General features: G+C 38.6%; 1 protein-coding gene across 3 annotated transcripts in view; it reads right to left on the bottom strand.

The window, feature by feature from the left end:
• PLCB1 (phospholipase C beta 1) overlaps positions 1–25,892 on the bottom strand; it is a 673,777-nt gene that overhangs the window by 63,781 nt on the left and 584,104 nt on the right. For 2 of the 3 annotated variants that reach the window (XM_055305255.1, XM_055305265.1), the window contains 4 exons: positions 24,346–24,422; positions 24,148–24,237; positions 23,615–23,672; positions 22,926–23,012 (listed from right to left, as the gene is read on the bottom strand). In XM_055305255.1, the coding sequence (XP_055161230.1) occupies positions 22,926–23,012; positions 23,615–23,672; positions 24,148–24,237; positions 24,346–24,422 (312 nt within the window). Of the gene's footprint in view, positions 1–10,689; positions 10,808–22,925; positions 23,013–23,614; positions 23,673–24,147; positions 24,238–24,345; positions 24,423–25,892 lie in introns of all 3 variants that reach the window. The other variant, XM_055305262.1, reaches the window with a different exon arrangement.

The raw sequence follows: 25,892 nt of genomic DNA, 5'->3' as shown, positions 1-25,892 counted from the left end.
GCAAACTCCCAGGAGCCCATTCCCTTTCAATCAACTTGGAGTGCCCAGCACTGACTACCACAGCTCGTGAGCTGTCTGCCCATGAAATGGTTGTCATTTGAGTCACCGCAGAAACATGTTCCCAAACCACTTTCCCAGGAAGTATAGGAGCCACTCTTCTAATGACAGAAAGGAAAGCTGTCCAAACATTTCTAGCCATTAAAAAGCAAGACAATTTCCTTAGAGTTGCTTCATAATTCTACTCTCTATAGAACTGGCCTTAAAAATTTCTTGTAGGAATCAGTCTCTTTGGGTAAAGTTCAGCATTTCAAAGATGTCCTTCTGATTTTTAGTTCCTCAAAATGGTGGCTAAGTCTATTTCAGAACTCAGAGTGCCTTCAAAGCAGAAGAGGAGTCAGCAGGCTCAGACTTACAAGGCTTCCTTCTATATCCTCACAGGTCTCTGCTGTGAAGTGGTTGATCTAGATTTCTCCACAGACTAATAATGGCTGTTGGCCATCTGGGGTGATGGATTGGTAGCCACTGCTTGAGTCCACGGTCTGAGCCAACTGGCCTGAGAAGCATCTTTGTCACGTTCTTAGGCTTCCACCAGCCCCTTCAATACCACCATTTTTTATCACTAGGGTATACAGGATCTTCCTTGTTCCCTCCAGGACACATGTGATATGGGAACCTTCCAGATTTTGGCCCAGAGAGTAGAAGTGACAGAGGTACATACAAATCTGACCTCCTGCTCACTTCTCTCACCCCCTTTTCTCACAGTTCTCAGGCTTGGAAAGGGGCACACTTTCCTCTTCCCTGAGTTCTGTCATCACTGGGTGTAAGACTTCAGCCCCTTAGGCTGTCTGTGTTCAAAGAAGCTAAAGGAATTTGGAGAAATCCTTTCCTCTCTTGAAATGTCTTGTTTTCAAGATTTCTGTCCTGCCCTCAGGAGTCCTGTCCTTTCCTTTCCTGGAGCTGTGATTCGGGAAGGATAGGGAGGGAAGGAGGATGCTTAAGGAGAAGAGAAAATATATCAGTTTATTATGTGCAAGTAGTTTCACTGCTACACAAGGCAGAGTGAATTCTAATTAGAGGACGGCAAATGCGGAAACATCTTGGTCTAGGGTGTGTTGGGCAGCAGCCATGCAGGCTTTGTGCCCTTGTGGATCAGCTCTGGGAATCATCATGAAAGCTCTATCAGTATTATTGTTAATATACTAAATAGTAAGAGAAAAACGACCTAATATTTAACCAGTGTCTAGGGAAACCCTTTATTGTTCCTGACAGTTCGTGAGAGTTTATGCTGCACACTCATTGAAATATCGTTCTTCCACTGAAGAACTCTGATTCATCAGAGAAAACCACAACCCTGACAACAGTAAAATAGGTGAAATCCCTTTTTCCTGATTTTTGCCTGGCAGTCATTTTTTTTAAGGTTTTATTTATTTACTTATGAGAGACACACACACACACACACACAGAGAGAGAGAGAGAGAGAGAGAGAGGCAGAGACACAGGCATAGGGAGAAGAAAGCCCCATGCAGGGAGCCGGACACGGGACTCGATCCCAGGTCTCCAGGATCACGCCCTGGGCTGAAGGTAGGTGCTAGACCACTGAGCCACCAGGGCTGCCCCTTGGCAGTCATTTTATTTAGCAGTCTCATGATAAACTAGACTGGACCATAAGTTAGAAGTACTGATTAATCTCTTCTCAAATGCATGTTCCCTTATTCCCTACATCTCCCATGACTAGTCCAGATTTCTGTTTCCCTTCAAGTCTGGACTTCTGGAAGACCGTTAGATAAGCAGTCCCTCATTGCTTCCTGTTTATCCCATTCTTATCCGGTCCCCAGTCACACCTTCCCACTGAGCCATCACTAATACCAAAGGCACCAGGTCCTCCTGGTTATTAAAATCAAAGGACACCTTTCTGTACTCAGTCATTCTAGACTCTGTGCATCATTTTTTTTTTCCCTCTTGTCTTCTCTGACAGTCTTGGTTTCCCTCCCATCTCACAGGTTGTACCTTTTCTGTCTCAGGCTCTATCTCCTCTACCAGGTCTCTTAAAATGAGTTTTCTGGATCTGAGTCTTAGGATCCCTTCTCTTTCCGCTCTCTTGCCAAGAATTTTATCCATTCTATGTTCAAATTTATTCTAGATTCATGATTTTCAGATTTTTGTGGATGTAAGTTACACCCAGAGAAAGGGTGAAAATTTGCAATTACTTAATCTTTGCTGCTTGAATTTCTTCTTCTATAATCAACCTCATAAGATTCTCATGAAGTGTTACAGTGATAAAAGGAATAATAAATGAACAGGGTTTTCATCAGAAAGCAGATGTATTTGTGGTGTCCATTTGATGTATAAACCTAGAGCAGGAAATTGAGTCCCTTATTTGCTCTGTAACCTTAGACAGGTACTTTCACTTCTTGGGCTTCAGATTTTAGAGACCACAGGCATGACTTAATTGTAGTGTGCATCGAAGATTGAATGTGAATTCTGCCAAATGGCGTTTCATTTTCAAAACATGAGCAACTCTTTACTTGTCTGGAAGTGGTATAAAAGGGCAACAGCGGAGGGACACCTGGATGGCTCAGTGGGTTAAGCATCTGACTTCAGCTCAGGTCATGATCTTGGGGTTTTGGGCTCAAGTCCCACATCAGGCTCCCTGCTGAGCATGGAGTCTGCTTGTCCCTCTCCCTCTGCCCCTCTCCTTCTCATTCGCTCTCTCTCTCTCTCTCTCTCTCTCCCTCATATAAATAAATAAATAAATAAAATCTTAAAATAAAAAAATCAACAATTTGGAGAAATGTTTCCTACAGAATACAAAGCTTAACCTGAAAACTGTTATTTACCTCCAGAGGTTTCCTACTCTATTTCATTTATTGTCATTTAAAACTTTTAGTAGGAACAAAAATGTCTTCTTTCAAAGGAATGAGGCAAGTATAAGCTTACTATTAGCTGCAGGGTAGTATTAACAGTGGGAGGTATTATGTTACAGCTGTGGCAATTTTCAGGTAGAAGACATTGCTGGGTGGGTTCGAAAGATGTTGTCAATGCTAGGTTTATGTTTTAGGAGACTTTCTGTTGCCCCCCAAATATTTGATATGCAGAGACTGAGTCCATGGGTCAGCAAGGCAGCACTTCCCCTTTCTGGTGAAGGGAACAAAGAAACACAGGATTCGAAAAGGTAATAAATTACATTTCAGCAGAAAGTTTCACTTTGTTTACAACAAATGGGTAATAATAATGTTTGTGATGTGGTTAAGTGGCAATAGGAAACCTGCATAACTCTTGGGAAAACCCTATGCCATAAAAGTAAGTCTTGTGCCAGTGGTGTGCTGGTACATGTTTGGTAGGTGACTCTCCTAGAAAAAGGAAGAGCCTGGTTTGCAGTGTTTCCTGATTTCTGTGGTGGAAATATTCCCACTGTGATCACAGTTAAGCTTCAGAAGGGAAGATCTTGAACGCAGACTTAGTAAGAAGTGCTCAGTAGCACTCTGTTAGAGGGACCACTATACAGATACAATAGATATAAACTCCCTTGAGAGTGCAGACAATCAGGAAATGTCTTAGCCAGCATGAGCTCAGTTTTGGGTACTTGTTATCTTTGTTTTTAATATAACTTGTTTAATTGTAAGTTTATATAATTTACATTTTTATAATAGCTGTGTTGAACAACTGGCTCGCACAGAATCCGTAAAATTTTTTAAAATTAAGGTGCCTTGGTGGCTCAGTTAGTTAAGCATTTGCCTTTGGCTCAGGTCATGATCTCAGGGTCTTGGGATTGATCAAGCTCCATATTAGGCTGCCTGCTTGGCGAAAAGGCTGCTTCTCCCTCTCCCTCTGCCTGCTGCTCCCCCTGCTTGTGCTGTCTCTTTTTCTCTGTCAAATAAATAAATGAAATCTTTAAAAAAAATTAAATTACTTCTTGTGAGCTAGTCTACTAACTCCAAGTTAACAACTGGCTTGTCTTCAAAGAATGAAGGAAAATTAATATTAATATTTGCTTGAGCAATATGTAATGACATTTGGGTTCTGAGGTGCACAATTTAGGTGATTTTTCTACTTGTTAATTTTCTAGAACTCTATGTATCTATCAATAGGTAAATCAAAAGCAGTGATTAAAATCATCACATGCTAGATCAATAGATGATAGTTTTTTGTAAACTTGTGTGTTGAGTGTAAAGTATGTCTCACCTCCTCTCAGGGAAAAAAAAGAAAGAATCCAGAGAAAAAGATATTTGCCTATTGAATGAATGACATGTTTTATGGATGGAATTGTGTCTCTTTAAATCTCTTATGTTGAAGCCCCAACATATGTGACTTATTTGGAGATGGGGCCTTTGAGGATGTAATTAAGTTAAATGAGGTCATAATGGTGGGGTCCTAATTTGATAGGACTAGTGTCCTTATAAGAAGAGGAAGAGACACCAGAGCTCTCTCTGTGCATAAGGGCAGGTCAAAAGCCATATGAGGTCATAGCAAGAAAGCACCATTAGCAAACTGATGAGAGAGGCCTCACAGAAACCAATCCTGCTGGCACCTTGACCTTGGACCTCTGTGAGAAGATAAGTTTCTGTTGTTTAGGCCACCCCATCTGAGATATTTTGTTATGGCTGCCCAAATGGACTAATGCAACATACAAATAATGCAATTCCATAGCAATAGCATAATACTCATACCTCAGGCTCTGTCACAAGGTCACGCAGAATTTCTTCCTGTCTCCTCCTCTTCGATGAACTTCTACTTAACCCTACAGGTCAAAGGTTACCATTTCTGGGAAGCATTCCTTTGTTTCCCCCAGTATGTGTCAGGCCTTCCTCCCCTGTGAACAGCTCTATTATCATGATGATCATAGTGTTTTTATCCTAACACAAATCCTTTGAATCCTTTATTTTTTTAAAAAAGAGTTATTTATTTATTTTAGGAAGAGAGGGAGAGAGAGCGAGAGTGAGTGAGAGAGAGAGCACACAGGGGGAGTGGCAGAGGGAGAGGAAGAGAGAGAAAATCCTCAAGCAGACTCCTTGCTGAGCACACACCTGAATGTGGGACTCTATCCCAGGACCCTGAGATTGTAACCTGAGCCCAAATCAAGTCAGCTGCTTAACCAACTGAGCCACTCAGGTGCTTCCCTTTAAAGAATCTTTTAAATAAAGGTAGATTACTTATTAGGAATTGAGATTCAGCATACTATCCACCTGTGTTGCCCATTGTTAGCCACTAGCCACATGCAGCTCTTTGTACTTAAATTTAAATACAATTTAAATATAATTGAAAATTCAGTTCCTCCTTTGCATTAGCCACACTTCAAATACTTAATAACCACTTGTGCCTGGTGGCTACTGCATTGAGATCTTACATATAGAACACTTCCATCATTGCAGGAAGTTGTATAGGACAGAGCTGCAGTAGACTGTAAGCAATTTGAGGCAGGGGGCAAGCTTTGCAATCTTTTTGCATTGCTTTATGTCCCAGCATCTAACCTAGTGCTTGCTCTACAGTAGGCATCCAGTAAGTATTAGCTGAATTATTAAAAGAAAAAAATTAACACTATTTACCTAGTTGTAGCTCCTGAAAGCATTCATGGTTCCTAGAGATCACAGAAATAAACACACCTACATAAATTTGTTTTCACAACTGGCAAGTAAAACGCTAAAAATAAGCAATTTTCATTTTTCCTGGGATGAGAACATGAAGATGCATTAAGATGCAATTATAGAATTCATCTCAGGTGTTAATATAGCAATCTATAGTTGTTAATTCGGAAGCACGATATCGATTCTAATTTATTTTTTTCTAGGTCATCTCTGCTTCATTGCTCTATAAGTGACCCTATGGACTCATTAAATCTTTCAGCATGATATTTATGCAACCCTATTTAATGAGTCCTCCAGCACCCTGAAGTCTCTGGATCTCATACCTATTATTTCAGTGGCAAACTTCTGAATTTAATTAATCCTCTTCTTCCTGGACACAAAGGAGGTCAGGAAAAGGTTGCCCAGTCATACACAACTCTCTTATTGCAGACAGCCCCTTTGTTGCCACATTTAAAGATATTCGAAGAGACCCACAATAACACTTGGGAATCTGGGTATTTAGAGGTTCCAACCCTAGGAATCTCTTCCAAGATGTTCCTTTAGATTTCCTGGTAACTTCACGGATAAACACTAGGGCCGAGTACTTATTATTTGAGTGAATAAATGAAAACCATGAAAACAACTGCTTGGCCCTGGTGCAAAGCCCAATGTGTACCCTAACTTCTATCTTGTATAATTCAGGACATAACTTTTCAAGTGGGAGAAGGAGGTTGTGGTTAGCGAGGGTGTTCTAGAGGGGGAGCATGCAGAGAGAAGAGAATGGCAAGATCTCCAGGGAAGCAAAGCGATTTAGTCTCTGGTTTGAACTCAGCCCCAACACGCATAAGCTGGATGGAGTAGAGAGGAAAGGAGGAGAGGATGGAGGAGAGTCAGAGTTGGGAGGGGACGAGGGTCTCCGTCCTCAATCCTCATGCTTTAAAGAGGAGAACAGTGAGCCTTAGCAGCCGTGGACAGAGATGGATGTGTCAAAATCCTTTTAACCCACTTGTACAGGTGGCACTTGTCTCAGTCTCCATTATGCTTGGCATGGCTTGCCCGCTGGATATGATGAACACAGAAAACACCTTTCCTGCCTCTCTCCCATGGCCTGGGAGCTGCTGTCAATGGTGACCCCCTGGAGGTGGAGCCCTGTGTTCACAGGGCTGGAAGTGTTCTAACATCTAATCCTGTGGGATGTTCTTTTCTAAGACACTAGTTTAAAAACAAGTGATTTTGAGAAACTCAAACATCCTTGTTATGAGATTTAATTACTTTTGCTGTTGTGATCAGTTTGGGGGCTAAATTCCTGGCCAGGTTCGGTTGAAAACGTATGAAGCCTGGAGTGTACCACCAGGAAGGAAACAGCATTTGGTGTCATGAATGTGTCTATTCCTTTCAGCCACTCAGAGAGATTTCCTTCCCTTGACAGAAAGCCAGCTAGGTAGTCTCCCCATTTTACAGATGTGTATACTGGGGGCACAGATGGTACACCTTTATTGCTTGCCTGTCCATGAAATGTGAGCAAGAGATATTACACCCCTGACATCTAGATCACAAAATCATGGCTTCACATTAGAAACGACAAATACCCACCATTTGCTTCGATGTGGATGGAACTGGAGGGTATTATGCTGAGTGAAATAAGTCAATCGGAGAAGGACAAACATTATATGTTCTCATTCATTTGGGGAATATAAACAATAGTGAAAGGGAATAAAGGGGAAAGGAGAAAAAATGAGTGGGAAATATCAGAAAGGGAGACAGAACATGAGAGACTCCTAACTCTGGGAAATGAACTAGGGGTGGTGGAAGGGGAGGTGGGCGGGGGGTGGGGGTGACTGGGTGACGGGCACTGAGGTGGGCACTTGACGGGATGAGCACTGGGTGTTATTCTATATGTTGGCAAATTGAACACCAATAAAAAATAAATCTATAAAAAAATCGTGGCTTCAGATATTTACTAAGAAAGCTGAAGGGCATAATACATAGCATGCAGTCTCTAAGGTTGGACATTCTTTGTATGATCTTGAGAAAGTCTATTAACTTTTTTGAATATTAGTTTCCTCTGCTTTGCAATGGTGAGACTAGGAGCATACCACATGTGATATGCTCTGAAGGTGCTTGGCAACATAGTAAGTGCTTGATAAAGGCTAGTTGTTTTGTTATTATTTATTTAAATGTCAGGGGGGAAAAGCCTTTTTAATGCTCCCCTATGGCCTTGAATTGCTCTTTATTATTTAAGAACAGGTAGGACCTGTGTTTTTTGCTCTTCTGTGCTCCCTATTGAAATTAAAATTGGCACAGCCCAGAATAAAGAAGGCACTTAATAAATTCTTGACATAAATTAATAATTTTTCAATGCTATATCACTGGCATTTTTATAGACATTGAGGGGTGTGTGTGTGTGTGTGTGTGTGTGTATACACACACACACATATCCTTTTATATTTGTCTTTATGCAAAGGGTTCATGTATACCCAAAATGAGCAAACATCCTTTTTTGTTTATTTGCAATCTTGCTATATGGTGATTTGTATTTAGAAGTTACTATGGTTAAAAATATGACCCACCTTTTTAACCTCCATTTATTAATCTCTAGTGGATAACAAGAAATACACCTTTCATCATTGAAGGTTTGCATTCACAAATTTTAAAATGTGAAATTTCAAGAACTTATGTGATGAGTATTCTGAGGATCAATCTTAGAGGAAAAAAATCACTCTTTTCTAGCAAATGTGCAATGGCTTTATGTACTATTACTTGTTATTCATTCATTTTCTGTTCAGCTGTAATCTATCAGTGGAAATGTATGAGGTGAGTGAAACATTTGGAGGAAATATTAAATGAGGCACAAAAATGTACTTTTCATATACTAGTAGAAAAGGCCTTTTTGTTCTTTTTCAGGTACAAAACAATGTAATTTTTTGTTCTTTTTTAGCAATGAAATCTATTTTCTCATGGAACATATGAAATTGGTTTATTTTTATATTGCCTTTTATATGTGAAAAGCTAAAGGGACAAAAGTAACTATGTGATTAAAGATTTTCTTAATGTCCAGGTATTATGGGAATACTTATCTCTTGAAAACAAATATTTTTGCTAGCAGGAAACTCAGTTGACCTTCTAAAGGAAAAACAAGTGGTGAACCAGTCATTATAAGCCTGATAGAGCACAGGAACCAAAATGTGATACTTAGGTATCTCTTGCATTTGTTTTAAAAAACAAAACCCAAGTCACATATTCTGAACTTCATTGTCATTCACCTCCTCAGGGAGAATTCAATATTCTATCTGTGGCATTAAATGTTTCATAATAACTCTCAAACATACCAGGACAGTAACAAGAGCATTAAAAAAATCCAATGATGCTTATAACTGATGACTTAAAAGATACCCTAAACATTTATAGCCAAATGAAGAAGTCATTGTCAAGGTCTCCCTGATGCCTTCCTAGAGGAATCAATATCACTCACCCTTCCCCTGCTCCACCTTCCCATGTGGGCTTTACTACAAGGTCACCACGGGAACAAGATCATCACTATTGGGAAGACACTGATGGAATTCATAGCCAGGCTGTAGCTTTGCTCTCAAATGGCATTTTCTGCCTTTCTCTAGTGGCAGAGTCCACAGTAATAAATAAAAAGATATCAGAGAGTCAAGCTCGTGATTAGGCCAAAATTTTAAAATACAATAAAACTTGAGGAAAGCAGCTTTAAGCTCTTCCTTCCAGGTGCTAGGACCAAGAGGTAGGAATGTACTAGATCCTTGCTTGTCAAATGTGGTCCATGGAAATGTGGCAGCAAGGGTATCCCCTGGAAGCCAGTTAGAAATGCAGATCTCTGGGGATCCCTGGTTGGCTTAGCAGTTTAGCGCCTGCCTTTGGCCCAGGGCATGATCCTGGAGATCTGGGATTGAGTCCCGCATTGGGCTCCCTACATGGAGCCTGGTTCTCTTTCTGCCTATGTCTCTGCCTCTCTCTCTCTCTCTCTCTCTCTCTCATGAATAAATAAAATCTTAAAAAAAAAAAAAGAAATGCAGATCTCAGGTCCCATCCAGACCTTCTGAATCAGAATGCATTTTAATAGGATCTCTAGGTAATTCATACACTCATTAAAGCTTGAAAAGTGCTGAGCTAGAGCATCACTGCATGTGGTGATTGATGTAGAGGAAGAGAAAGAAATTACACCTTTTCTTCCCAAAAGAGTTGTTTTCACTAATTCTTTGACATGTTTCTAAACCATATGGCTTCATATATCAACAAGTGCTTGAAGACAAGAACATGAGCCTCACTGTAGAAATCTACTTTCAATACATCAGAATAAATGTATTTTGCTTTCTTTATAATCACAATAACATCTCTTTTTTTCCCTGAAATGCATATGCACTGGAATAACTTGGGCCAGTTTTCTTATTAGCAAAAGGAATATAGTAGATTTCATGATGCATTTCCTCTAGTAAGTTAAAGTCCTCTCTAACATCTGAGCTTCATTTTGCTCCAACCAGCAGCCCCTGGCCCAAGCATTCCTATTAGTGAGGTTATTTTCAAAAGCTCTTGATACTAGAGAATCAGGAAATCATGAGATATTCCCTTAATTCAAAATATCGTGTGGGAATACAATGACTTTTGCTGGATTTTTAAAAGGAAGGGTGTAGTAAGTTGAATGGAGTGGGTCAGGAGGACTTGCTGAGAGATAACTTAATCCCACTAGAGTTTAAGATAGTAAGACTGTGGGCAACCAGTACTGCAAGAAGTAGGAACGTAAAAATGTCTCAAAAGCATAAATAACAATGTGAGTGTAAGAAAGAAAGATCAAGTTCTAAAAGGAAGCCAGTTTTGCAAATAGAGAAATAAAATGAAGAAAGAAGAAGATAAGAGGGAAGAATGGAATTTAATGTCAAGAACAGAGAGAACAATGCTGGAAAAAGTAAATATCAGGGAATATGGGTAAAGATGAGGGTGCATCATGGGTGTAGCTGAAAACTATGGCAGGAAAAGAATGGGAATGTAGAGAAAGGCTGGTGGGGGACAGGGCAGTATGAAAAACAAAGGAGCAAGTCAATGATGCCTATAAATCTGATGGCCACATGCCACCACTCTCTCAAAAGCGACCCCTCCCATCCAGTCCTACCTGGCCGGAAGGACGGTGGTCACCACTTGAGAGCTTGAGGGTTGGGGGGAGTAATGTTGGGGGAAACAGAGGGATCCTCATGGCAAGTTTCCGACAAGAATGAGGAGGAACCGTCCCCCTGTGTGGGAAAAAAAGGGAGGCTGTCATTTTTGTGGCATTGAAATTGATTTCTAATCATTGGTTGTTTCAAATTATTTGTCTGGGAGCTCTCCTGGAGTACCTTCTAGAATGGAGATTTAAAATCTCTATCTCCTTTGTCTATTCCAACACTTCCAAACACAAATGCAATGGGATTGGCAACTGAATTCTCCTTGGTTCTTGCCTGCCCTCTGTAGGAATCAGATGTTACATATGATTATAACTAGTAGTTTTGAGAAAATCTCTACAAAATCCTACTACTGTCAAGAAACTTGAAAAAAGATTGTATTGAATCCCTGACAGCAACTGAACAACACAGCCCAGTGAGTCCGGGCTTAATGGCTATACTTTTCTCTCTCAAAGAGAGAAAACTATTTTTTAAATGCATAAGGTGAGTTTTGTTAGCCCTCTACATAACTCATTTGTTTAAAAAAAAATTATTGAGCACCAACTATGTGCCTCTCATTGTTCTTGGGTGCCTAGAACTCAAGAGCATCAGTGAGCAAAACAGTCAAAACCCAACCCTCCAGTGAAAATGCAGCTTACATTTCCCTAGGGAAGGATCAACACTGGACAGCACATCTGAGAAAGAAGTAAATGATCTAATGAGAGAAGGTGATAGATACTACGAAAAACAGAAAGTAGAGCTGAATAAAAGGAAGAGGAGATGCCAGGGATGAGGAAGTGGTGGAAAGGGTGTGCATTTAACTGGTCATGGAAAGCCTCTTTGAAAAGAAAGTTTTTTTTTTAAATTTTATTGTTTATTTGAGAACAAGAAGGAGAGAGGAGGGAGTGAGAGGGCAAAAGCCGGGGGAAGTGCAGAGGGAGAGGGAGAAGCAGGCTTCCTGCTGAACAGGGATCCTGATGCGTGGCTTGATCCCTGGGATCATGTCCTAAGCTGAAGGCAGATGCTTAACTGACTGAGCCACCCAGGTGCCCCGTAAAGAAAGCTTTGAGCAAAGACCTGAACAACAGGATGGAGTTGCCCAAGCAGACCCTTGAGAGAATAAATGAACATTCTGAGCAGAGGAAATACTCCATACAAGAGTCCAAGGTGGCACTGGCCTCACTTGTTGGGTCCTAGCAAGGAACCCAGGATGGCTGAAGCAGAGAGTGGATCAATGAGGAAACAAAGAGGGGATACAGCAAAGTGGAGTCAGATTATGTCGGACCTTGTAGATTTTTATTTCTCAGAGAGATGGAAGCCATGAAAGAGCCTTGAACTGAGGAGTGAGCTGATTTATGTTCTAAAAGATGACTCTGTCTGCCCTGTTGGAAATAGATTGTGAGTGGGCACATGTTGAAGTGGGAAGACCAGTTAAGGGGCTATTTAGAAATGTAGTTGAGAAATGATGGTGGCTTTGGCTAAGGCAGTCACACTGCGACTGGTACCTCAACAATTATCAAGATGTCCTGTTTTATGATTTTGCAAGTCCTGCAGTATTTTTGAATCCACCTAGAACAAAGTCCCAATAATAAATGAGAATTTCAACAGCTTATTATGTATTTCCTAAAATCTAAGAACTATTTTTAAAAAACAATATGTAAGAATCAAAGGAAAAGGAAAAAAAAAATCCTTTCCAGCCAAAGCTAGAAGACAACATATAACCTAGTTTCTACATGCCACCAAAAACATATACATGCTGCTGGCTACTATCTTACACAGGATTTCCCATATGCTAGCATAATTTGAGAGGGCAAAATCCATTTTGATGCCAAAATAATTAAACATGTTAAGCACACCCCCAATTGTATAAAGTTGTTTTTGTGTGAGTGTGTGTGATGGTCACAGAGGGTATGTAGAGAGAGAATCCATGCAAACTATCAGAAATGTCATGAACTGTTTATTATTCCATCACAAACATTAGCAAAAGTTAAATCTACCTCTATTGATAAAACTCTTTGAAATGTGAAACTCTTTGAAATATGGAAATACTACTTCAGCGTTGGTTTCACCTAGAAAGTCAAAGATCTCCTTGTTAAATTCAAAGATTGTCCTCAGCAAATGATTATAATAAATGTGGAAGATTTGTATCAATTGATGTTTGTTGATAGAAAATGCATTACTAGGACTCCACGTGGAAGGTTTGTTATTTGTTAATTTGGCCTTAGGCAGAATACATGGGAAACGAGAATGTGACCCCTGCTCTTAGAAACTGCTTTCCTATTTTAAACTGAAATTTTCTTTAGCATTTTTCTGCTCAGTGGTCATGCATTTTTTCTTTTGAAATAGCTTTTTCTCTGGTCTCCATATGCTGCTTCATCAAATGTTTCAAAGCACCAGGAAAATTCCTTGTTTGATATTCTACAGGTCCGTATTTCTCTTGATTTGAATTTGCCATCCTTCCCCTGAAAATGTTGAGGGCCATGGTAGAATCAGGTAGTGGTTCCTGAGGTAATGAAATATTTACATTCTTTGCTTTAAAAAGAATTTAGGGAGTGGGTGTTGACTATTTTTATTATTCTAGTTATACCAAAGCAGGGCTTTAGAAACAAACTAGAAATACATTTGGAATAAAACATCTAATTAGTATTGGCAAAATTCACACAAATCATGCAAAATGGCAGGCACACAGAGTAGAAGTTAACCCAAAAGGTTTTCTGGGGGATCCATAGTTGCATGAACACTTTTGTGTTATGGAAAGTGGGCAGATGAAAGTCAATGGGATTAAAGTCCATCTCATCCTATTCCTGATGTTAAACTCAATTCTTGTGGGAAGACTCTGAACATCATCAACACATACACACTCTGCTCTGGCAAGTTCTCTTTGGATCCCTTCTCCTCCAAATTATATACCCATCACTGTACTTCACATTTCCTCATCCTTAGGAAAGAAAGTAGGGGTAAATGAAGAGGAAAAAAAGTTAAGGGGGCCGAGAAAAGGGGGTGGAATCAATAACAACCATGTGCATTTCCATTCCAAATTTGGTTAAGTCTCAAACCCAGTTGCCTTGTGGGAGCTAATAGATAACAGAAATCCATGAGGCAGCCTGGAGAATGCCACGCAGGCCTAAGGGGAGCCTCTTCTCTACCCTAAAGATTTGTTTACATATTGGCTGTCTGTAATCACATAATCTTTTTTTCAGATTTTATTCCTAAGTAATCTCTACACCCAGTTTGGGGCTTGAACTCATAGCCCTGGGAAGAGCAGGTATGTGCTCCACTGAGCCAGCCAGGTGCCACATATAGTTGAATTTGTAAAGAGAAATTCATTTTTTAATAAGAAAATTTCCAAGTATTAAGTAATAGCATGAGAGTTTTGTAATGTGCTGACTTACTTAGGCTGAACTACATTTCCTAGAGTTCCTTTTCTTTATTTTTACAGTAATATGAGTTACAGGGGAGACTCTCCTGAATGTTGGATGGTTGAAAGGGAGGCAGTGGCCATCTGTAACACATACACTTTTGCAGATCTATCGAATGGGGTCTGGAATAGTTTTCCGTTCTCTTTGGATCTTTAGTTGTTCTGACTTAGAAGCCTAGGCCAGGTGTAAGTGTGTGCAGTTCTGCGGTAAATACTCAATTTTCTACAGGTTCTATTTCTCTGGTGAACTTCAACCAATATAGATGTTAATGAATTCAAACATTTTAGAAATGCCATGTGGGTATTTTCTATCTCTGGTTAGGTTACTTGGGTTATCCTTCTCATTGAAAACAACCAAGAAAGCTGGATTTAATATTAAAACTATCTTCTTGGGGCACCGGGGTGGCTCAATGGTTGAGCATCAGCCTTTGGCTCAGGCTGTGATCCAGGGTCCTGGGATCAAGTCTCACATCAGGCTTTCTACGGGGATTCTGCTTCTCCTTCTGCTTGTGTCTCTGCCTCTCTGTGTCTCTCATGAATAAATAAATAAAATCTTAAAAAATAAATAAAGTATCTTCTTTAAACAACCTAAGAACCACAAAAATTTAAAGAATGATCAGGCCCAAACTGCAGGGACATCAAACCTAGACAGGGAATCCACTTTTGCCCTGAGGGGATTTTGCTAATGCTGGAAATTTTGAATTCACCTTTTAAAAGCCCGGTAGGGTAGGGCTATAACTCAAAGCCTGTGGCCTGTACAGAATGAAGAATCTCACAGGAAACTTTCCCTGCAATAAGCTAGACATATAGATTATAGATTTAAAAATAAAACAAATAGCACTATGGAATCAAATAGAATAGAAAAGCTAGAATTAAAAGCTCAGAAAAAAAGGAGAAGAGCAGGGTAAACAAAGAATTGGTGAATTAGAAAAAGGGTCAGAGAAAAATTGCCCACAGGGTAGCACAGAGAAATGAAAAGATGGAAAATACTGAAAAGAGTTACAAGACTGAGTTAATGGAGTAAGATCCATTTTATTTTACATGTAAATAATGTAATGGAAGCCATTTTTGCTGAGTTTCTACATGATTGAGGAAAGTTATCCATCTAGCCACCTCAAATATATATTTAGATACATTTTAGAAAACCTCCAGAGAACACACACACACACAAAATTGCTAAATGCAAGAAAAGGAGGAAAAGTGCAAGCTATTTTCAAAAGAATTACACTAAGACTAAAAGCTTCCCAATAATAAGAGAATCCAGATGGCAGGGGAATTTTATCTTCAGTGTGCTAAAAGACAATAATGGTCAGCCTAAAATTTTATACCCAGTGAAAGTATCTTTCCAGAATGAAGGTAAAATAAAAATGAAAAGAAAACCAAAACCTCCAGAGTTTGTCATTGGTAAGCTGTATAAAGGAAATTCTAAAGGATGGAGAAGATAACAGTCCCAAATGGACAGTTGGAGGCACAAGATAGAATGCTGAACAAAAAATCTTGTGAATATGTAGATAAATCCAAATGAACACTGTATAACATAGAATAAGGATGTCTTATTTGTTTAGAAATGTATACAGAATTATTTAAAAATTTTAAGAATAAATCAGGAGGAGACAGAGTCAAAACTATCCTACTGTTCTAGTATTGCCCAGGAAAGTCAATGTACCTAAGCTTTACATTCAAGAAAATAATGAATAACTACATTTTTAAAAAGGCAGTTATTTACATTGATACAAATGAAAAAGAAATTTCTTCCACAGAAAAAAAAACAAAACACAAACCATTGGGTGGACCTACCAAGACTTGACAATGAGCAAAACACAGTCAACAGGCAGCCAGTTTGCACTCTGTGGTCTGGCTTCTATGAGAAGATCCACAGGGTGATAGCAGGGAGAATCCACATTTCCCCACTAAGTTACAAAGGATCAGGCAAGGAAGAAGCTTTTACTTTAAATCCCCTAATCTCTCTCTCTCCTTCACACTGTGAAGGCAGGACTGAAATCACTACATTGAGAGTTCTGTCTCAGGGCCCAGTGTAGGTCTGACAAGACTTCACCCAGAAGGATGAGTTCCTCATCCTGTTCATTCTAAAGATGTCAGAGGAAATGAGGAATATCAGTCTATATTCCCCTGATAGATGGAAAAAAAAAAAAGAGCCAGTAGACCACATGATGAAATGTTCTTTTGCTATAAATTAAAATGCCCTAAAGCTTCCTGGAATTCTCTCTTATTGATGAGCTCAATTTAAAATAGAAAACCTGTGTTCTAAGAAGCATCAAAGACAAATTAAGTGTCAGAGAAAAAGTAAATTTCACATTTATTGACTGTTTTATGAGGTTATGGAGATGGTTCATTAAAAAGTCCCCTCAAAGATGATTCTTCTTGTAGTCAGAGCCAGTAGCTGCAAAGTGATCAATGTACAGTGGAATATTTGCAGCATATTTGGGGCAACTCCTAATTAACAATCCTTCAACATATTAAAATAAATCTTTTTGAAGTGTTCAGGAGAAAGGCAGAATGTCCTTTTTATAATGAATCAGTTTAGAGTTGAATGTAACCACAGATGGTATCATTTCTCTCCACTGGAAGTTGGGTTGGGAGTTGCTTCTATCACCCTTCATACACATATACCCTTTTCCTATTGGCTTTGGCAAACCCAGATGGAAACCCCAAGGAAACCAATTATGTCACTGATATAATTGGTGGGGTTTATTGCATCCATCTTAAGAACTCTGCAGCAATAGACTTCATAAAAACACACACCTTGAACAAAGCTAAAAATAGTATACACTCAGGAACTGAATAAAATATTTCACTGCTAGGATACATGAACTGAACATTTCTTCAGAATTTAGAACTTTACTGAAAGAGAACTGAGTATTCTCTTTCAAAGATGTCTACTGGTGTTTGTAACTTAAGAATTTCAGAAGGCTTTATGTATAAGACTGCACAGTGTAACTTTACATTAAAATGAAGGCCAAAATATTTATCTATTGTACTAGTTTTGTCTAGGAATCACCTACTTCCATTTTCCTCAATGCGCTCAAAAATTACATACAAAAGGAATAGACTCGTTGATCTCTTTTTTAGTGGGAAAATATACTCTATATAAGAAAAACACTTGGTGCATGTCACAATGTTGGACATTCTCAAATAAACTTTCACACTGTTACTGGCCAAATTTGGTTTCCTACCAAATATGTGCCAGTAGGATGGAAGTTCTTGATCCTAGTGTGGAAATGAAATGGTTTTGATAGAAGCAAATTGTCCTCTGACTGTTCTATTGGAGGATGGTAACAATTTTAGGAACTTGAGTGGATACTTACAGATCATAAGCCCATGGTTGACTAAAATGTTAGAAGGTTACATAGGTTACACTTTGGATTAATCTTCATTTGTAGCTTGCTCTACATCCACCAGAACTCCTTGCCATTGAGGAACTGTTTTCTTTCAGCGATTGGCTTTTCAAATTTCTTTTGTTAAAAAAAAAATACTTGTTCAATTTTAAAGGAGTTGTTTGGTTATCAAAGGCTTGGAAAATTATGCAGCTTCTAATTGTGGTTCCGAACAGCCCAAATTGTAATGCCAGGAGAATATACGAATGTAAAAATAGCTTCCTCCCTGTTTTGGAGGAGGTTAGGAACATTAAGCACATTATTACACTAGTTAGAAAAAGTGGATGAAGAGAAACTAAGTGATTATATTGGACAATATGGTGAAAGAAACTGACAAATGGAAGAAATATGCCATGTAGTGTGTATTTTTGCTATAAGCAAAAGATTAGCCATTATTGGTTTCTAGGTAGAAAACTACTTACTGCATCTTAAAATACTTGAAAAAGGAATGGTAGTCCCCTCAACTCTGACAGTTTGTCATGATTTCCTCTTCATAAAAAGGTTAAATTACCTTTAATATTTAATAGACCTACCAAAGAGTCAACTCAATTTTTTGTCCAACATTCAATGATAGAACAGCACATAAATTTCTAGATGTCATAAAATCATTCTACCTTCTCACTTTTCTAACTGAATGGAACTGACTCAGTTAAACCTCTTTTATAAATACTACTGGTCGGTTTCATTCCCTTGAGTTATTGTTCTTTCTTTTTTTATATAAATTTATTTTTTATTGGTGTTCAAATGCCAACATATAGAATAACACCCAGTGCTCATCCCGTCAAGTGCCCCCCTCAGTGCCCATCACCCAGTCACCCCCACCCCTGCCTACCTCCCCTTCTACCACCCCTAGTTCATTTCCCAGATTTAGGAGTCTGTCATGTTCTGTCTCCCTTTCTGATATTTCCCACTTATTTTTTCTCCTTTCCCCTTTATTCCCTTTCACTATTATTTATATTCCCCAAATGAATGAAACCATATAATGTTTGTCCTTCTCCGATTGACTTACTTCACTCAGCATAATACCCTCCAGTTCCATCCACGTCGAAGCAAATGGTGGGTATTCGTCGTTTCTAATGGCTGAGTAATATTCCATTGTATACATAAACCACATCTTCTTTATCCATTCATCTTTCGATGGACACCGAGGGCTCCTTCCACAGTTTGGCTATTGTGGACTTTGCTGCTATAAACATCGGGGTGCAGGTGTCCCGGCGTTTCATTGCATCTGAATCTTTGGGGTAAATCCCTAACAGTGCAGTTGCTGGGTCGTAGGGCAGGTCTATTTTTAATTCTTTGAGGAACCTCCACACAGTTTTCCAGAGTGGCTGCACCAGTTCACATTCCCACCAACAGTGCAGGAGGGTTCCCCTTTCTCCGCATCCTCTCCAACATTTGTGGTTTCCTGCCTTGTTAATTTTCCCCATTCTCACTGGTGTGAGGTGGTATCTCATTGTGGTTTTGATTTGTATTTCCCTGATGGCTAGTGATGCGGAGCATTTCCTCATGTGCTTCTGTTAATTTCCCTCAATCTATGTCGAGCTTCAAAGGCCATTCTGATACTGGATATGAAGAGGGATTATTTCAAAGCCAGTGCTATCCTATTTCTGGTCCACATCCAACAATCACAGGAGCATGGATGAATGCTATGCTGGCCTCGACTTTCACTTGCCTATATTTGCTATTCTGTGCTTTGTTCTTTCTCTACATGACCTGCACTTGATCCTTTTCACTTCACTGTTTATTATTGCCCCTTCTTATCACAGACATTTCCTTTGATTAGCCACTGTGTCCTACAATATTAACAGTCATAATTTCTTATGTTATTACTAAAGTCATGGTTCCAAACCACAAATTTTTAAGCCCTGAAGAACACCTTTTAATAAATGCCTTAGTTTAACATGAAGCCAGAAATCTCCAAGGGCAATCTTTAAATCCAGAGACAAGATGATCATAAGGGCAACATGGATGAAAAGCAGAGAGATATCACTGTAGTTTCTATTTACAGTAAAAAAAAAAAATAAAGGCAATAGAAATAAATGCTGATGAGGTTGTGGAGAAAAAGGAACGTTTACGCACTGTTGGTGGGAATGCAAATCGGTACAGCCGTTATGGAAAATAGTATGGAGGCTCAAGTACATCCACTACTTTTACATCCAAAGTAAACAAAAACACTAACTTGAAAAAATTCATGCACCACTATGTTTACTGCAGCATTACTTAAAATAGCCAAGATATGGAAGCAACCCAAGTGTCTATCCATAGATGAATGGATAAAAAAGTAAAAAAAAAAAAAAAAAAAGGTATATTTATACAATGGATCATTATTCAGCCATAAAAAAGAATGAGAGCTTGCCATTTGCAACAACATGGATGAAGTTAGGGGGTATTATGATAAGTGAAATAAGACAGAGAAAAACTATTACTATATGATTTCACTCATATGTAGAATTTAAGAAACAAAACAAATAAAAAGGAGACAAAAAATCAGAATTTAAATACAGAGAACAAACTGAGAGTTGCCAGAAGGGAGGTGGGTGGAGGGTTGAAGAAATATGTGAAGGGGATTAAGAGAGTACATTTACCATGATGAGCACTAAGTGTAAATTATTAAATCACTATATTGTACACCTGAAACTAATATAACATTGGATATTAATTATACATCAATGAAAATAAAAATATAAAATATATAAACATAATACCTCTCAAATGCCCCTTCTCCATATATCATCACTTTGGGGATTAGGGCTTCAACATGTGAATTTTGGGAGGACACAATTCAGTCCATAATACCATTTGATTTTGATTATTAGCTATTTTTGGACTTAACTGATCATGTGCAGACAGGCTCAGCGTTTTGCAAACAAAACAAAACAAAACAAAAATGAAGGCAAAAAAATTACTAAAAATTCATAGAAATACTTCAGATCTCTTGCAAAGCCAAAAGAAAGAAGAAATGGGAAATTGCTATAAATATGGTAGTGGCACACACTGTTAATTACCTACCTAATTGCTATTTCTATTTCTTTGATAAGGTGCCTGTTGACATGAAGCTGAGGAGAAGCTAGACTCCCTCCACTCTTTTGAGTGAGCCTGAATTGCACTAAGTCAATTATGCAAATGACACTCTCCTGCCAGTGACTGGTTTAGGAATGGGTATATGGCACAATCCTAGCCAATGAGGAAAATGGTATTGAGAAGATTCAGGAAGGATTTTTCCTTAATCCTATAAATAAAGGGTTATAAAATGAAGTCATTACCTTTTTTGCCTTTGAATGATTTTATGTAATGTGATGCATGGTGCTATGGCAGCCATCTTGTGACTGTGGGTTTATAGTACAGGCATGAAAGGCAGCAAAGTGAGATGGCATGGTGGAAATTCTGAAAATACTTGGATTCTTGATGAGGTTGCTGAGCTATTAGATTAACCAATCCTAAAACTGCAACATGGCTGAACATCCAGTAATTTGACTTACTAAGTTTATTATTGTGTAAGCCAGTTATAATTGGGTTTTCTGCCAAACTGCTGCAGAATGCACCCTGGCTGATCAGTTGTCCAACAGTTATTCTTCTAATGTGTAGTTATATGCAGTGAAGAAATTTAAAGGTGCTTAACACCTACCAAAACTGATTTTAGTTATGACAACCTAGCTCAGTAACAGAATCTTTGTAGGGTTTTTTTTTTAAATTTTTATTTATTTATGATAGTTACACACACACACACAGAGAGAGAGGCAGAGACATAGGCAGAGGGAGAAGCAGGCTCCATGCACCGGGAGCCTGATGTGGGATTCGATCCTGGGTCTCCAGGATCGCACCCTGGGCCAAAGGCAGGCGCCAAACCGCTGCGCCACCCAGGGATCCCTTTGTAGGGTTTTTTATATTGAGTTACATAATTGGGACACATTTGTGATTGCATTATATCTATGAGACAAGTAGTCGACATTTTTAGACCGAAAACAAAGCAAAATAAAACTCTTGAGAACAACATATCTCATAAGAGAGATTAAAAAAAAAAAACAAACAAACCACACAACCCCAAAGCTGGCTAATAAGATATCAATCCTAACCAAGGTATATTATGTCAATGTACAAAGTAATGACATGTGAAGTCAAACAGCATGGATTGAAAATGTACATATTTGACTACATGATTTGGGGCTGATTATTAAGGTATTAATGTGTTTCTTTTCTTTTCTTTTTTTTTTATAATGTGTTTCTGAAAATCCAGTTGGACCTGAATCTTTTGCTCCACACATTTTGAAAGATCAATCCTAAATGGAAAGTATAGCAATTTCTGAAATAATCTTAAAATCTATCGCTAAATCAACCCAAGATGATGGCTAAGAATATTTAAATTGCAGGTTTCCATGAAGAGCATAAAAATTAGCAGCATATTTAAGTAATTATTAATTCTCAGATTTTCATTACTGCTTCATCTATGTTGCCAGGCCTAAAAGCTTTAGGAGTCAAAAATATTAAATGTATTTCCTGCCTAATAAAAAAGGACAAGAGTGGAAATAACTACAAAAATATATTTAGAATTAGCCACAAAAAAATTCTATAAGAAGTAAATTGATGAATGGACTATACAAGAAAATGAAAATAACAATTTTGAGCTTTGCAGGTTCAAAGAGTACTTGTATGGAATAGCAATACCTTTTAGAGTAGAGCTTTTAAGCCTCACGTAGAATAATAATAAAACTGAAAAACTCATTTTTCGCAGACAAATATTCACTGATGAATCAAAATGTATGGAATAATCTAAAATTAAGATGCTGTTTGCCAACCTAATAGTCTTTGATTTACAGATGATTAGTTTGTTTAAAGTTAGTATTCACGAACAATTGATTTTGACCAAACAATAAGGATAAGGTCATTTTAAAGAGGAGTCACAATAAACTATTACTATTGGGGAAAATAAGATTTGTTTCTTGTTTTGTTTTGTTTTGTTTGTTTGTTTTGGTTTATGAGATCATTCTGTTGGCTAAAAACCTGGGTGATTTTGGTACAGGACATCCTCTGCTGGACAGTGTCTGCCATTACAATATTTTATCAGATCTGAAGAGGCTTGTCTAATTCTTCTAATTATCCCTATTCTAGCAGGGAGAGAGGGAAGGTACTTCAAAGATACCTGAAACGTCCCTCAGACTAACTATAATCAAAATGTCAGGAGCTGGGTTCTGAGGATCTGTAATTTGTAAATCTCACCAGTTGATGATAAATGTGTACTGAATAGTGCTAGTAAGATTTTTATCATAGTTGAGGAAGATACAGGAGTTTTACATGTAAGAATGGATCTGAGACTGTGTGTAAGGTACATGATCTACAGAGGTCTTATTCTAATCGAATGGAAAGAAAATGAAGTTATTGTGTATTATTTGGTTCAGTTTACCTTGGGCTTTTCATCCAGGATCTGCTGACGTATCTCCTTGTGTTTCTCTACAAGTTTTTCTTGCCGTTTACTTTGTGCCTCTTCTAACTATAAGAAAGTTACAAAGAAAGTCATTTTCATCTAAACATTCAAGTGAATGTTTTCAGAAAAATTGAAAGCTTTTCGGATCTATGGCATACATTGGTTTCTTTCATATCCTGATCAAGAACTGCCCTTACAAGTGTAGGAGACTGTTGGGGTCAGTCCTGGGTGATGGGTAAACAGAGTGGAGGTGGGTGATCTATAGATTATGCTATTCTTAGATTTTTGTTAATGTTTGAAAATTTCCGTAATGTCAATTTCAAAAATAAAACTAATATGAAGTGCCTTTGAAGGTTGCCATCTTCCTTATCACTGATGACAATGACAGGTTCTTTTGGGGGATCTCCTATTAACCTCAAGTTTCTGGGCTCCTGACTTTGGAAATGATTCTTGACATCTATTTTTGATGAGCCTTATATTTATATGTAAATTTACAATTACACTTGTAAAAACATTGATTACAAAAGGCCTGCTCTGTAAAGCAGCTCTTCTGGGTACTGGTGATAAGCAGATACAGCAAGGCACGGCATTTCCCTTCAGAGGCTCACATTGTGTTTGCCAAACATCGATACATGGTTTGCAAAGCAGAGAGAGATTAACTGACATACCCTCTTGATGTACTGCACCACCTCCTGGATATATGACCGGATCATCTCTGTCTTTTCCCTAAGAGCAAATGACAACTAGATCATTATATGAACTCATCCAGCATCAACAAATAGGTGCACTTCAGACTTCCAGATGAAACTTTACAGAACTTTCAACATTCTCATTGCTACTGCAAGAAAGGTACAGTCTGCTAGCTCCGGACAAAAGTCAGTTCCGCCCAAGGGCAAGCAAACTCTGTCTTCACTAAATGCTGGGAAAGTTGCCTCACAGTATGGGAACTGAGGATTTGATTTTTTCCTAAAGGAAACTCTTTACTCAGTCTTTATCTGAAAGATCCCTAGGTGTGCCTTCATCCTTTTCCATGTTTAAAACAACAACAACAACAAAAACTTTACAAAAGGGATATTTTGAAAGGTTAATTAGAGGACAAATTTCACAGATGGATCTTTATGTGGTTAAGAAGCTCTTAGTCTAAACAGAATAAAATAGTCCCCAGGTGAAATTTAGGGGAGAAGGGATTCTTTCTCCTTACTCTTCCATTTGACTTTTGTCTTTGGATTTAGCTTCTGTTATCTTCTCCTGCCTTTTTTTATCCATTTTCTTCTTTAATTCCTTCTTCTCTCTGAAGTCAAAATGGAAGTAGAAGAAAAAAAAAAAGGCAAATGAAATGGCAGTTTGTGTGCAATACATGTAGAGACACAAGCCCAATGTAAAGAGAACGCAGGCTTACTTCTCACAGATTTCTTTGAGCTTCTTCAACTGATTGTTCTGACATTCTTCAGCAACATCCGTCAATTTTTGAATAAGCTGGGGAAAGAAAATGTGTTTGCTGTTTTACACAATCATAAACAAAGCACCTGCTCCCTGGATCCCCCAGACAGCAGTGTGTGGAGTTAGAAAATCTCTGATTGATGTTTAACAATAGTTAAAATTGCGCATCTAACAGGCAATGGGGACATGATTTAAAAACCATTATCTAGGTTGTAATATGAAAGTAATCCTCATATCTCTTTTTAAATTTTTTAAAGATTTTACTTATTTATTCATGGGAGACCCAGAGAGAGAGGCAGAGACACAGGCAAAGGGAGAAGCAGATTCCCTGCAGGGAGTCTGAGGCAAGACATGATCCCAGGACCTGGGGATCATGACCTGAGCCAAACCACTGACCCACCCAGGCAACCCTACGTCTTTTTTAATTAAACAGAATTCCTTAGATTATTGTCCTGGTTACTGCAGCTTGGCTCAATGCGAAGAGAACGAACAGAGTGGGCTCAGGTTCCAGTCCCCACTCTAAGACCTCAAAAATATGATTTTGGTCAAGAGTGCTACATTTTCTCAGTTATAAATGGGATTATCAAATCCCTTTGTCTCTTGAAGATACAGTGAAGCTCAAAATAACATGAATGTAAATTATAATCAACTATGAATTGTAATTCTTGATTTCCACTTAATTCATTGTTTAATTGCTTCAAGGGCCATGAGTTCCTCATCTTAGAAATTGATGTTTGTGTCCCTATGTGGGTCCCTTCCAAAGACCATCAGAAATTCTCTTCTATGGTATGGTACCATTGGATTTTAACACATGCCATGAAAGCAATTATTTTACTGTCTTGCATCTATTTTCTTATTAAACCAAGCTTCCTGAGATCAGAGACTGTGTTTGTGTTTGCATATCCTAGGCCCTCTGCATCATTCCTCATATTCAGTAGATGCTCAATAAATGTTTATCAATTACCCAAGGGTCATTTTCTCCTCCAATCGCATCTCTTTCTCTTTTTCACATGAAGAACCTAGAGAACCTTCTGCCATTACTCAGGCAGTGGTGGCAACTGGACTCCACCTGTTTGACTGGAGCCCCAAGTAGATGGTGTGGGCTTCCTCTGAAATCCTACCACTGATGTTGGCCAGTGATAGAGATTCTCAGATACAGCAGGGTACGTTGACACAGTTTCATATAAGTGATTGCTGCAACAGGGATAAAGCAATCTACTCAGTCCCAGCAAATTTGCTTTGATCATTTACATATGGCTGGCACAGTTTGAAGATTTTTAAGTGTATTCAATTCATCCAGTTATAAGAGCTGCACTATGAGGTTGTGCTTTTTTTTTTTTTTTTTTGAGGTTGTGTTTTTATCTTCACTTTACACATGAAGACACTGACACCTGTGGCTTAAGTTCTGGGCTCACACTCACAGGTAAGTGGCAGAGCTGAGTACAAACCCAACAAATTAGGTTCTGTGGCCTGTAGCCTTTACCACTTCCCCATGCTCTTTTCATT

This window comes from Nyctereutes procyonoides, unplaced genomic scaffold (assembly GCF_905146905.1).
Source record: "Nyctereutes procyonoides isolate TBG_1078 unplaced genomic scaffold, NYPRO_anot_genome, whole genome shotgun sequence".
Lineage (NCBI taxonomy): Eukaryota > Metazoa > Chordata > Mammalia > Carnivora > Canidae > Nyctereutes > Nyctereutes procyonoides.
The sequence above is the reverse complement of the archived record's forward strand: the minus strand, read 5'-3'. Positions and strand labels throughout refer to the sequence as shown.